The 13,737-nt window shown below is 41.3% G+C and overlaps 3 protein-coding genes across 3 annotated transcripts in view; 1 reads left to right on the forward strand and 2 right to left on the reverse strand.

Annotated features, from left to right (window-relative positions):
- LOC136447520 (uncharacterized) overlaps positions 1-13,737 on the forward strand; it is a 268,540-nt gene that overhangs the window by 54,226 nt on the left and 200,577 nt on the right. The gene's annotated exons all lie outside the window — the stretch shown is intronic.
- Positions 2,234-4,823, reverse strand: LOC136447529 (angiopoietin-related protein 1-like). Its single transcript, XM_066446537.1, has 3 exons — positions 4,390-4,823; positions 3,977-4,193; positions 2,234-3,040 (listed from the first exon to the last, which is right to left on the reverse strand). Exons 1-3 carry the CDS (start codon positions 4,400-4,402, stop codon positions 2,671-2,673), a joined length of 600 nt encoding a protein of 199 aa, XP_066302634.1. The 5' UTR covers positions 4,403-4,823; the 3' UTR covers positions 2,234-2,670.
- LOC136447733 (uncharacterized) lies at positions 6,539-7,750 on the reverse strand. Its single transcript, XM_066446775.1, has 3 exons — positions 7,675-7,750; positions 7,342-7,363; positions 6,539-6,852 (listed from the first exon to the last, which is right to left on the reverse strand). Exons 1-3 carry the CDS (start codon positions 7,729-7,731, stop codon positions 6,539-6,541), a joined length of 393 nt encoding a protein of 130 aa, XP_066302872.1. The 5' UTR covers positions 7,732-7,750.

The raw sequence follows: 13,737 nt of genomic DNA on the forward strand, positions 1-13,737 counted from the left end.
GTTTGATCACAGAGTTGATGTTGCCCATTCAAACTCTGATTTTATCAATATCACCTCTCATGAAAAATGGAGGTATAATAGTTTTTGCCGTGTCTGTCTGTCTCATCTTCCATTCCCTTGTGATGTTGACTCATTACTAATAACGAACCTTTCCACACCCACGCACACAACATTAATCTGTCACACTGGAGATGAGATAAGGACAAGAATAGAAAACTTCTGGTTGCAAGTTTTATTCTAAGTCTTCATGAATGCCGATGAAAAAATGTTGCCATTTCGGGTGTTAGATACAAAATATGACAACATTTTGTTGAGTAACAATGACAGCAACGGTGTGATATTCCTTCACACATTGCGTATTACTCGGTCGTTATTTGTTTATCAATAAGAGTAGAATTAGAAACATTGCTGCAGGACAATATGTCAAGTATTTGTAATCACTTAACAGCTGTTGATAAGGTGGTCTCCAGTTTACATACATTGGCTAGCCTGTACAGTTTACATAATACATTGGTTAGCCAGTGTATATTACATAGTACATTGATTAGCCTGTACGGTTTACATAATACATTGGTTAGCCTGTGCAGGTTATATACGTTGGTAAGCCTGTGCAGTTTACATACATTGGTTAGCCTGTGCAGTTTACATATGTTGGTTTACATGGTTAGCCTGTGCAGTTAACATACGTTGGTTAGCCAACTAACCTGTCCATGTGCCTCTGTCAGCACAGGTCTTGTTGTTAAAGAGGACACATTCATGAATTTCTGACAAACATGATGTTGCTGTTTTACAGTATTGTATGACCAGGTGACAGGTGGTCATGTACATGTAGTCATGTTAAACATTTCAAAGTATCAACGGCACGTTCTTCCACCCACCTTGTTCTATATCTCAGGTCCAACAATAAATTCCAAACACCAGGATGTTTTTCACATCAGCATCAGGGAAGGGACAAACTTTTCCTATTTCAAGGTGTTTTTGTGTAAGAAATTTTGTGTAAGGTCATTTTTATAAACAATGTTTTAGAAAATTGTCTGCTTCCAAATTTACCCTTACTGTGGGCTCACTTTTCAGGTCAATTTTTCACCCTGGTTTTGCCGAATTCTACTATCCATAACTCCTTACACTCCGAGTCACTAGCTTGCTCGCTCACTAACACATCCATCCACTCACTCACTCACACACTCACACACACTCACTAAGTGACTCACTCTCACTCACTCATTCACTCAGACTCACTCACACTCACAGCCAATCATTCACACTCATTCATTTACCCACCCACTCACTCACTCACACTCATACACCCATTCACACTCACACACTCACTAAGTCACTCACTAACACTCACTCACACTCACAGCCAATCACTCACACACATTCATTGACTCACTCACTCACTCACTCACTCACTCACTCACTCACACCCACTCACTAAGTCACTCACTCACTACTGTTCACCTGTACTGGCTAGTGTGCCAAAGTCATGTACTAAGAAGATACAAGTGATACAAAACAAAGCCTGCAGACTGGTCCTAAGATGTTCGTTTGATACACCAATCTCCAAAATGCACTCTGAACTTGGTTGGTTATCAGTGAGAAGTAGATTTAACGTAAACATTCTTAAGTTATTCTTTAAGATTGTTATGACGGGTGAGCCGCATGAGATCTACAAATCACTTGTACCACTTCGTGCATCTCATAGCTACTCTACTAGGCAATCAGTGTACAACTATTCTCTGTCCAAACCTAAGAACAACAGTGAAACGAAGATGTTCAGCTACAGATCTGTAATGTTGTGGAATGCACTACCTATCAAATTTAAGACTGCATCGGATGTTAGACAGTTCAAGAAAATGACGGATCGATTGTATGCGACTTAATGGTTTTAACTTGATGATGGATTAATAGTTTGATTTGTAATAGGTAGCAATTGTAATACTTTGCAGGTATGTTTTTATTGCCTGATATGTCGACTGAAGGTTTCAGTCATAATTAGTTTCTGACCTCTGACCTCAATCCAATCCTTTAATTCTACCTGCTTGTACCTGTATGTAAATATGTAATTATGTGTGTATGTATGTATTTTTGTGATGTATATGTAGTGTTTATGAGCCCTGGAAGGTTAGCCCCCTGGAGGGGCTAAAGGGCATCTCAATAAACTCAATAAACTCACCCACTCACCCACTCACTCACACTCACTCACTCACACTCACACACTCATTCACACTCACTCACTCACTCACTCATCCGCCCACTCATTCACTCACTCACCCATCTACCTGCTCATTCACTCTCACACAAGCACACACACAAATTCACCCACCCACTCACTCATGCACTCACACTCCGTTTCTGCATGTATCTCACATTCACACTCACACTACTCATCCACTCACACTCACTCACGCCCATTCACTCACTCACTATCTCACTCACTTGTACATGCTCCATATCAACTGTATCTGAACACAAAATATACAGTTATCTGTGGGTCATCACTAAACACAAATGTCTAACTCACTGATACATTAAATTTTTTTACTGATTCTGATGTAAGTCTGTAACCAAAAGGTGGCTACAAGAGTTACTTGCTGGCAGTATAGAACACGAAGAATGAAGTATTTTGTGGATAACTGGGTGTGATCAGATATAGCAGAGCAAATGTAATTATGATGGTCTGATTTTCATAGACACGGACTTCATGGAGTAAAAAGGGCCTCCCCAGCCGTACCACACCACACCTTGCCACCATTCATACTCTGGACAGAAGCTCCCACAGTTGCTCTCGAGCAGGTATTGGCTGCCGAGCAGGTATTGGCCGTTGAGCAGGTATTGGCCATTGAGGTAGGACCAGCTGCAGCCGTTATACCACCAGCCGCCCTGTCCGTACTTCTGGGAACAACTGCGGGTGCTCCAGGCATCATTGTCCCTGTCCACAGTGGAGAACTTCTGTCCGTTGTTTTGTTTCATGGAGTCTCCCGCAGTGCCGTTATGCCCGGCAATTTCCAGGCGGTACCCGTCCGACTCACAGGACACCCTGGATGGGGACATTAATCAATCGTAGTTCTGGCCTGAGTGATTGTTGTTGCAAATAAAACAGTGGTGCGACAAGAAAAGGGGAGAGCCAGTAATGGTAGCTGCGGGGGAAAAGTAGATTGTGTGGATGGGTACCTGACTTCGGTTGGGGAAGGTCGCCAAATCGCCCAAATGGCAGCCTTGCGACAGTTCCACAAAGTGCAAGTGTGGAGCAAATATGTATCTGTTTATCTGTGTATTATGTGATTGTAAACCCTGCAGCAATTCAGCACTGGCTGCCATTGCACGGGTAATTTCTGACCAATAAACCATAAAGGTAATCAGTTAGAAATCATTCAGTCTGTTATGGCGACACTACAGTCAGCTTGTCCGTCCTCGGCTAGGCAGTTTAGTGGTGCTGTTATTACGTAATAATTTATCATAGCTGAAGAAATTTTCGTTCTGTTTTAGATGTGTACCTGTTTTTGGACTGTTTGAATATTTTCCTTTGCGCCTAAGCCACACAATAAACGAATGAATTTTTAAATTCATTTAGCGAAATGTTCATTACATATTATGTAATGAACATTTAGCTAACGATTTGCAAGAACATCAGGATAAAGGGTGATACAAATTCAGGCGAGAAGGAACAGGTAGGGTAAAACTTTCTTCAATTGATGAGAATGATTTGTTCTGTTCACAAGTTTTAGATGGTGTAAGGAAACATGTGAGTTGTTTGGTCGACCCTTGACGGAGCGCTTGGATTTCCCAGCATTCGAGGTTATCTTATTTATTACTTGCTTGCCATCAGGAAGATAAAAAAATGTAACTGAGTACACATATCATGTACTTTCTCAGGCCTTCGTTTGCACTATGTTATGTTTCCATGGGACTTCCTAACTAGTACAGTAAATAGTGATGTCTGCCCAGAATTCTCACTAGAAGGGGTAGTACCGACCTAAACGTGCTGTATTCCGCGTAAGCCGTCTGGTTGCCCCAGTCCTGTAAATCGACTCGTAGGGTGAAGTTCTTCTGAGTGGTCAGGAGGTGGATGTTGTCGTTCCCAATCCAGTATTCCCCGTTCTTGTTCCCAAAGCCCTGTCTGTACTCCTCCCAGTTCTTGTTGAAAGGAACCGACCCGTCCTGCCGCCGCTGGATCACAGTCCAGCCACCTCCTGTACATGTTTGGAAAAGGACAGAACACACTTTTACGTTGCAGACTGTAAAAGAGTGTAGATAACACCACACCATTGCCTAGTTTTGTATCAGAACAGAAATTGGCTGGAGAAATGCTCCTAAATACGCAGCTTCCTTTTATAAAACACACCTGTGTATATGTTAGATCCCTATGCGTGTTCCAACAATATTTACCTGCTGTATCCATGTCACAGTAGACCTGTACACCAGCCAGGGAGGCGCCAAGTGTGTAGACCCCACTGGTCGTGTCTCCAAACGCTTTATATTCAGCGCAGTCTGCCCCTGTAAACGATAAGTAACAGTGGACAGAGTCAATGTAATGTTTGGGATAGACTGAGACTTTTGAGGCTATTCTAACGTACCGTTTCTGAAGTTACAAGAGTGATTTAAGTGATGTAGAATACGTACTCACCCATTGTTACCTACAGTAGGTTAGGTAGGGATAAACAAGACTATAGTACAGAGTATTAACGTTTTAGGGGATAAAAAATTTATATAATATGGACAATACGAACAACTCCGCCCAAGATCTGAAATTATTGTTCTTGTCGACCTGAATTTCTATTGAGAAGTTTGGTTAGGCAGTAATAAGACTGATGAGCATGGAGATTCTGAACAACTTCCACCGACTTGATGATGAGCCTAAACTTCCGGCAAGGCCGGGAACTACTCTAAATTGAACCTTTTTCCTATCGCCTCTCCAGCTACCCATGTTGTCACCGTCATCATCTCTTGGGTCCTCCGACCCTTGTGTGGTAGCCTCTGTGACAATTTACTAACTTAGAGAGTTCATCCGGCAATCGAAAGACCAGGCCTTTTGGAAATGAGCTCAAACATGGCTGATTTCAAGTTGGACTTCTCTCTTCAAAGGGCAAAGTGTTAATGCAGCGGTACTGTGAGACATAAGATTGGTCATGCCGCAAAGACAGCCAAACCTCAGCACACTGATATGCTTCATATTATCCAAATGAAACAAGAGTTCAAGATATCTCCATGTCCTATTCTGTTTATGCAAATGACTTAGACATTTACATAATATATGCTTGGTCATAAACACCTTTATCTGACTTACACATGTTGCAATATTAACAGTCCTATCATTTTCCATATGCAAATTAGGAATATATTTGCATAATTGGTTTTGTTGATGCTCCACTTGCCATAAACTACATGTTACATGTATTTGAGTCTTATAATGGCAAACACATCAAATAAAGATTTTCCTCATTAATTATGCAAATTAAGACACAATAAGCATAATTTACACTTCATTGTGTACATCTCTATCTAAGCTACCTGCATACTAAATATCATTGAAATCCGTCGTTCCTTTGTTCAATTATTCTCCTTAGAAGATTTCCACACTAACGTACCTGCAGTTCCAGAGCAAGCTGCTAGGGGGCCCAAACCTACACCACTTTTTCTATTACATCACAAGCTATCTACCACCCAACAAGCAAAACCATAGCACGTCCAGGTCAAAAGATACAAAAACGGAAGTTCTGCTGCAGTACAAATGTCACATACCAGGGGGCCCAAAGTCGACCTTGAATTTCGAACACCCGCCCACATATCAAATATCATTGTAATCCATCAAGAGGTTCGTGAGTTATGCTGACTACAGTAGTGCGGAAACACAAACACAAACACACACACACACCCAAAACTATATCTCCATTTTCATGGCGATAACAACATGCCATTTTTCATGGAGATAACAACATGCTTTCAAAAGGTGCCAAACTTACTACAGCACAAAAAACTCGTGGGTGGACATAGTGTCAGCATGTTATATGGCGTTCTCGTGTGTAGTTTTCACAGCAAGTAGAGCAGAATCTCAGGCATGTAGACAAAAGATAATCTCCAAGCAGATCTGGCCGGCCGGAGCTTCTCTGGCTGACTGGAGCTTCTCTGGCTAGCATTTACGATTTTCGCGCCCCGTGTAGATCTGCTTGGAGATTAGACAAAAGACAGTGGTGGAAGCTTGTCAAAAAGTGACAAACAGCATTAAAACGTCTGTTTCCCACCAATAGTCTGTGATGGTCAAAATTTCAGTGAGGTACAAGACTTTCGCCACAAATGCTTTCGCGTTTTCCTTCAAGCACTCCGGGTCACCCTACTGTACATAATATCTTCCACAACAAATAAACCGGGGAGATATATAAGTTAAACACTAAAATAGTGAAATCAAGGAACTGTTTTTCAACAGCCCACCGTTAACCTAGATCCGAAGCCAGCGGCCCCGGTCCTCAAATGGTCGTTGACTACACAAGCATACTGCAATGCATATTGAAGGTTTGCTCATCGATTATGTAAGTTAGGACTAATTTGCATAATAACTTAGATTCTGACCTATCTTGTAGACCTCATTTACCCAAGGCCCGCCTTCGCCGCTCGGCTTACAGGCTGTGGAGGGTCCGTACTTCTTGTAGTTGTTTCCACCAGGAGCCCCGAAGCACTGCCCGTTTCGGACAGCGAACAAAGTGAAGCCACGAGAAAGTGCCACCTGGTAACACTTTTGAATGGGATTTGTTCTACGCCAGAACTTGCCATCTAGGCGTGGGTCTGTCTTCTCGACTTTTTGCATGGTGCGGTTGGACTCGTCCTTCCAGCAGCCCAGGCTGGTGTACTTAATTCCTGCGTGTGGAAGGGATAGACTATAATCTACATCAGTACCATAATAAGGTGTTCAGAGTACAAATGTATGAAAGTTTCTCGAGCATTATTGCATGATAACCTGTGCAAAGGAGAGCCAAGTTTGTACGATTTAGGTCTAACGATATTCACCTTACTTAACTTCTTAACGCCAAAAAGCATGAAGTCCCCGTTATTTACCACCATGGAATTATAGTGTTTTCACCTTAATTATGCAAATAAGTAGAATGGTTTCTTCAATTTTTTAAATCTCAGAAAAACGACAACCTGGCCGAATTGTCAGCTTGTTTACATTTACCAAGATGTGACATGTTTACATAAAAGATTAAAATTGTCTACATGTAAAAGATTATAACATTAAAGAATCTTTTACATATACACTCACAAACACACACACATTGTAGACATGCCTAGGTTGGAGTGCACACGTGAAGCATCAGAACCGTGAGATAGTCGGACTCTCCAACTCACCTGGAGGAGGTGGACAGGAACACTGTAAACAAAAATGACAGGTATGAATGTGACGTCGGGACAAAGTCGTACGGCGTCAGGAAAGAGTCGTATGGCGTTAGGACAGATGAAGCAAAATTAAGCAAAAACAATTTACAACCTCCAACGTCCCCAGTGAAAGAGGGATGAGTGTAGTGCAAAAGATGTCGGTTGACTGGAGTTTAGTCCATTTTCAAAGTATATACTTAACGGCATCTAATGTCCAGCCCGTGGCAGACCGTTAGTTGTTGCAAAGCTGTGCATCGTATTAAGTTGTAAAGGTGCCTTCTTTCTTTGTTTATTTCTGATGTTTACCTCTCCGTGAGGTCCTTGTGGACCGGACGGGCCTTGTGGACCTTCTCTTTCGTCCATTCCTGGGGTTTCAGTCTCGGCGAGCTGAGTTGGAGAAAAGTAACAGATTGAAAAGGTACCATAGATGAAGAGTAATCATTTAATCACACTATAGTAAGTATAAAAGGCCTTCGAACACTGCACGCATGCATCAATGTGACTACTTCAATCCTGCATCATATTATAGGTAGTACATAAAGTTAGTCTTCAATACGAAACCTATATGGTACAACAAGATCTAGATCGCCTAAAAACAGCCTGCTGGTTATCTTTTTTTTTTTTTTTTTGACTGAAGTCACTTTATTCTCACTCACTCACTCAGTCCTCTTCTGGGCCTAGTGGCTCTTGAGGCTCTAGGAAATCCCTCCATCTTTGACGGTCAGCCGCAAGGCTGGGGGCTTCGTTTAGGGAGAGGCCTCTTCTCTTGAGTTCTCTCTCCATACAACGTCTCCATGTCTCCCTTGGTCTTCCTCTTGATCTTTTACCCTGCGGTGACCATCTAAGAGCTACTCTTGTTAGGCAATTTTGTGGCCTTCGGCAAACATGTCCTAGCCATCTCCATCTGCGCACTGCAATTTCCTTGTCTACTGGGATGAGACCCGTTATTTGGTGAAGGCTTTTGTTTGATATGGTGTTTGGCCAGAAAATTTTCAGAATCCTGCGCAAGCACTTATTTTGGAAGACATTCAGTTTTTGTTTGATACGAGCTGTCTCTTTCCAGCACTCCGCTCCGTACAACAGTACACTCAGCACATTACTTCTGTAGATCTTGACTTTGGTGCTGATGTGTATGCTGGTGCTTTTCCACACTGGTCGTAAGATTGCGAACGATTGGTTGGCTTTGCTGATTCTTGTGTCTACCTCTTCTGTGCAGTCACCATCACTAGTTAATTTACTACCTAAATAAGTAAATTCTTTGACTTCTTCCAAGGGTCCTTCGTTTATCTTAATAGGGTTGGTATTTGTAGTGTTTTTCCGCAATACCTTGGTCTTTCCCTCGTTTATTTTGAGGCCAATAGTGTTGGATGTACTGCTGAGCTTTTCTGTTTTTCCTTGCGCATCTGCGTGCCTACTAGCAAGAAGTCCGATATCGTCTGCATAATCGAGATCTTCAAGTACTGAGTTTATTGTCCACTGGATTCCTCTTCTTTTATCTTGTAAGGTGTTTCTCATTTACCAGTCTATTGCAAGGGAAAAGAGAAGTGGTGACAGTATGCATCCTTGTTTGACTCCAGTGTTTATATCAAAGGGGTCAGTTAGCGTGTTGTTGTGTATGACTTTGCAAATAAAGTTTTCATACAGGGACTTGATGATATTAACAATTTTCACAGGGAGGCCATAGTGTCTGAGGATCTTCCATAAAGAGTCACGATTTAAGCTATCAAAAGCTTTCTCAAAGTCTATAAAAACCACATAGAGGGCACTGTTCCATTCCTGTGTCTGTTCTAGTATCTGCCTTAATACAAATATATGGTCGGTGCATGAGCGGCCCTTCCTAAAGCCAGCCTGTTCAGTTCTCAAAATGGCATCTACAGCAGCTGAAATGCGGCGGAGAATGATACGACTGAAGACTTTGCAGGTAAGTGATAACAGGGTGATGCCCCTCCAGTTGTTACAGTTTTGTAAATTTCCTTTCTTGGGTATTTTAACTATTAGACCAGTTTTCCAGTCGTCAGGTATTGTTTCACTATCCCATATTTCCTGGAAGATGTCCCTGAGGATTCTAGGGGTTACTTGGTCCTCTGCTTTTAGCATTTCTGGGCAGATCCCGTCATCTCCCGGAGCTTTGTCATTTTTAAGTTTACTTATTGCTTCTTTCACCTCCCACACCGTGATGTTATTCAAGTTTATATCAAGGTCTTTTTCTGCCTCTGTGATGTTTGGGAGTGTCTGTGGCTGTGGACGATTCAGGATTTCTTTAAAGTGGTCTCTCCATCTTTCAAGTTTTGCCTTTTCTTCTGTGATGGTAGTTCCATCGGGGGTATGTACTGGAAGGTCTTGATTTGTGGAGTTATGTCCGCACAGTCTACGTGTTATCTTATAAATGGTTTTCATGTCCTTCCTCTGTGCAGCTATCTCCGCATCTTTAGCAAGCCTTTCTGTGTATTGTCTCTTATCTTTTCTTGCTGCCTTTTTTACTTCTTTATCTTTCTCACTATACTGCTTTCTAAGCCTTTCTTTGAGTCTTGGTGACTTTGAGCTAAGGAGCTTCTTCTGTGTTTGTTTTCTCTCCTCGATTAGGTGCCAGGTATCCCCCGACAGCCATGGTGACTTGTCATGTTTTTTATATCCAACAATTTCTTTTGCCGCGTGTGTCATGGCTTCATTAAAGTTATGGATGGTCATCACTTCTCCGTCTTGGAGAACAGAGAAACGGTTTTTCACAGCAATACTGAAGTCTTTTTTCATTTTTATGTCCTGCAGTTGGTCCACATTGAAGCGCCTACCTCTGTTTTTTCCAAATTTTGTTTTCCTCAGCTTAAGACTGATTTTAGCCACAATGAGTTTATGGTCGCTTCCTACATCAGCACTTCTCATTACACGTACATCCTGCAGGGATCGCTTCCATTTATTGTTTATCATGACGTGGTCTATTTGGCTCTCTGTTTTCCCATCTGGTGATGTCCAGGTGAGTTTGTGAATGTTTTTGTGTTCGAACAGTGTGCCGCCGATGGCCAGGTCGAATTCTTCACATGTGTCAATCAGGCGCTCACCATTGTCTGTGATACTGCCTAAACCGTGTCTACCCATGTGTTTCTCTCTGTTTGTGTTGTCGCTCCCGACTCTGGCATTAAAATCACCCATCAGCATTAACATGTCATGCCCAGGTATGTCCTGTAGAACTCCTTGTACTGTACTGTAAAACTGGTCTTTCTCTTCTCCTTCTGCGTCATTTATCGGTGCATATGCAACTACCACTGATAACTTTGTGTACTTTGAGTTGAGCCTCACATACAGAAGTCTTTCATTTATAGGTTTCCATTGAATTATTGTGTCCTTGTACTCCTTGCTAACAATGAGAGCGACCCCTTCTTGATGTTTACCATCTTCTCTACCGGACCATATGATGACTTCTCCTGTGTTGAGCGATTGTTTCCCCGATTTAGACCATCGAGCCTCTGTGACTCCAAGTATTGACAGCTTAAACTCATTCATTTCTTTCACTGCCTGCGCTATTTTTCCAGTTTGAAAAAGAGTTCTTACATTCCAGCATCCTACGCGGATGTGGTGTTTGGGTGACAAGATATCTGCTTTCAAGTTGAAGGCGTTCTCTCGACTTTGGCCTCCAGCCGTCATTCTACCCCTCTGGATAGCGTCATTCCTGTCACCAGATTTCGGTATACTTCCTAGGGTTTCAGTAGCAGGTTGTTTCCATCGAAACGTTTTACAGGGTCGGGAAGCTAACCCTACGCCTAACCTTCCTCCGTCCCAGGCCGATGTTGTGGCGTGTTCCGGATTCGGGATGTTTGCCGCTGCCGTTGGCGTTACCCAGGGGGCCCCACTTGGAGGTGGCGAGTCGGACTTTATTCTCAGATCAGCATTAACATACAGCGTTTTCAAATTTCAAAGTCAGTTCGGTTCATAACAAATATAAGTTGTATCACAAGTAAGTAAACAAAATAAATACATGTCTATTTTCGCACTATGTCTATTTAACGTTCGATGCATCCTAACAGATGTAAGTTGTATCAAGTAAGTCATGTCTAACCAGTAATTATATGGCAAAATCATGCGTATTAACATCTAAACGTCCAGACACAGGTATATTTCGCACTTTGTCTATTCAAGGAGGTTATATCCTTGGTCTATTCAACGTTCGATGTACTATTTGTCTTCTCCGCATGGAGGCGCTTACACTAGGTAGTTTTGTTTCTTCATAAGTAAGTTCAAATTGGCAGTCAGGTTACATATTCGACGTTTCAAGTACTATAACAGCGGTAACAAAGCTACTGTTCACAACAGTGCTTAGCAACATACTAAGGACCTTAGCACTATGTCTTCTATAGCACATCTTCAAGAGATTGAAATTCAGGGATATTGCAGTACATGATAGCATCATTAAGGTCTGATAGGAAAATATACATGGGTTTGGATGTGTTATTTCTGTCTTTGTTGTAGCACCAGTTCTTAAATATTGCGTACTTCGCTATGCTTAAAAGTAGGTTTGGTATAGACAAGTTATTACAAGTGGGTATCCCAAAAATAATTGTTCTAAGCGTAATATTAAATGTCCGCAAATTAGCCTTTCTGAGGAGAGTTGTGAAGTCTCCCCAGAAGTCTTCTACTCGTTTGCATTTGATGAACATGTGTTCATAATCCTCTATTTCGTTGCAGATACTACACAGTGGTGACAACTTCTTCCAAGTGTGTAGACGTTTACCACACGGCACAATATTATGTAATAGTTTATAATTAAATTCTATTATCTTTGTACCTAATACTTTGTTCTGTGACAGTGTTTTCCAGATGTTCTTCCAATCTATAACTATATCAGAAAAAAACTTTTCCCAATAAGCTTGGGAAGTGGGTATCGTATGAGTTTTGGCAAGATATAGGAAGTACAGATATTTGCTATTAAGTTTTACAATTGGTGTTTTACTTAAGTTGATCCAGATCATATGATCTTCCTTGCATATTTTCATCTTGAAGTTTTTGTTTAACCAAAACCTATCATTATTTACTTTAACAGGATCCGCCTTCCCTCCACCAAGTCCCTGCCAGGCCAGGACTACTTCCCTATAAAGGGTGGGAAATTCGTCAGGGGTAGGGCATCTCTTTCAGCATTTAAGTTACCTCTGAAAAAGTTAAAGTGTTTTCCAAGTTTTGCAATAAAATGTAGGGGTATTACTTGCCATCGTCGTATATATTTTTGATCTGTCTGTATTAGTCTCTTAACCCACGCTGTTTGTAAACTTTTACATTTTAAATATATGTCAATTATTTTAATCCCTCCTTCTGTGTAATTGCGGTACAGGGTTTGACGTTTAATCTTATCAGGCTTGTTGTCCCAAAGGAATGAGAAGGTTAATTTTTCAATTTTCTTAAGGACCCAATTAGGAGTCGAGATCATAGACATGTTGTAAATAACTTGTGCTAAACCTAAATTTTTTATGACAAGACATTTTCCAAAAAGGGTTAGTTTACGTTTCTGCCATCTTTGAAACAAATAATCAGTTTTATTTATCCGTTTCTCCCAATTTAGGGTTTCACATGCCTGTTCCGAGAGACTAAAATGTAGTCCAAGGGATTTGATGGGTGTTTCCGGCCTTGAGATACCGAAGGGTTTATCCTTGCGGTTATGAAATGATCCAATCCATAACGCTTCGCATTTTCCAGGATTTTGCTTGGGTCCTGCAACTTTGCTAAAGTTTTCAACAATATGAAGGGCGTTACGTATTGATGGGTCGTCTGACAAGAAAAGTGTTGTGTCGTCAGCTACTTGACTAATTTTTAATTCATATTCAGAATCATAAACATTTACATTAATACCTTTAACCTGGTCTGTATGTCGAACTTTCAGAGCTAGTATTTCTACCACTAGATTAAATAAGAGAGAGGAGAGTGGGCAGCCCTGCCGGATGCCACGCTGGAGCTGGAAAAAGGCTGTCTTCCAGCCAAAGTTGGATATACTACATATAGCGTACAAATATATTCCCCAAACCATAATGATCATGATAAACCTCATGATAAACCTGATGATGATAACTAGCGTACAAATATATTCCCCAAACCATAATGATAATGATAAACCTCATGAATAAACCTCAACTGAACCAGGCTGAGCGTAATTTGCCATTAGGCCACACCATCTTAATCTGTTGGTTCTCGGAATCGGCGCTTCTATTTTTCGCAAAATTGAAAAAAAAAAATTCGATCTCGCAAAAATCCTCATTCACAAATCAAAATCACTCTCGAATAAACGTAATTCCCTCAAAATCCACCCGGTACGTTCTTATCTTAGAAGGCACATTTCTTTTTTCTTTTTCTTTTTTTAACAATGGGGGCTTTATTTGCTAACCCGGATCC

This window comes from Branchiostoma lanceolatum, chromosome 13 (genome assembly GCF_035083965.1).
Source record: "Branchiostoma lanceolatum isolate klBraLanc5 chromosome 13, klBraLanc5.hap2, whole genome shotgun sequence".
Taxonomy (NCBI): Eukaryota; Metazoa; Chordata; class Leptocardii; order Amphioxiformes; family Branchiostomatidae; genus Branchiostoma; species Branchiostoma lanceolatum.

What these genes read in the sequence shown, in the direction of transcription:
- LOC136447529 (XM_066446537.1), bottom strand. An exon ending in GCGGAATACAGCACGTTTAG is followed by an intron (nt 3,041 to 3,976) that starts GTCGGTACTACC and finishes GTCCCCATCCAG; the next exon opens with GGTGTCCTGTGAGTCGGACG.
- LOC136447733 (XM_066446775.1), bottom strand. Translation starts at nt 7,731, where the DNA reads ATGGACGAAAGAGAAGGTCCACAAGGCCCGTCCGGTCCACAAGGACCT. An exon ending in CACAAGGACCTCACGGAGAG is followed by an intron (nt 7,364 to 7,674) that starts GTAAACATCAGA and finishes TTTTGTTTACAG; the next exon opens with TGTTCCTGTCCACCTCCTCC. An exon ending in TTCCTGTCCACCTCCTCCAG is followed by an intron (nt 6,853 to 7,341) that starts GTGAGTTGGAGA and finishes TTCCACACGCAG; the next exon opens with GAATTAAGTACACCAGCCTG.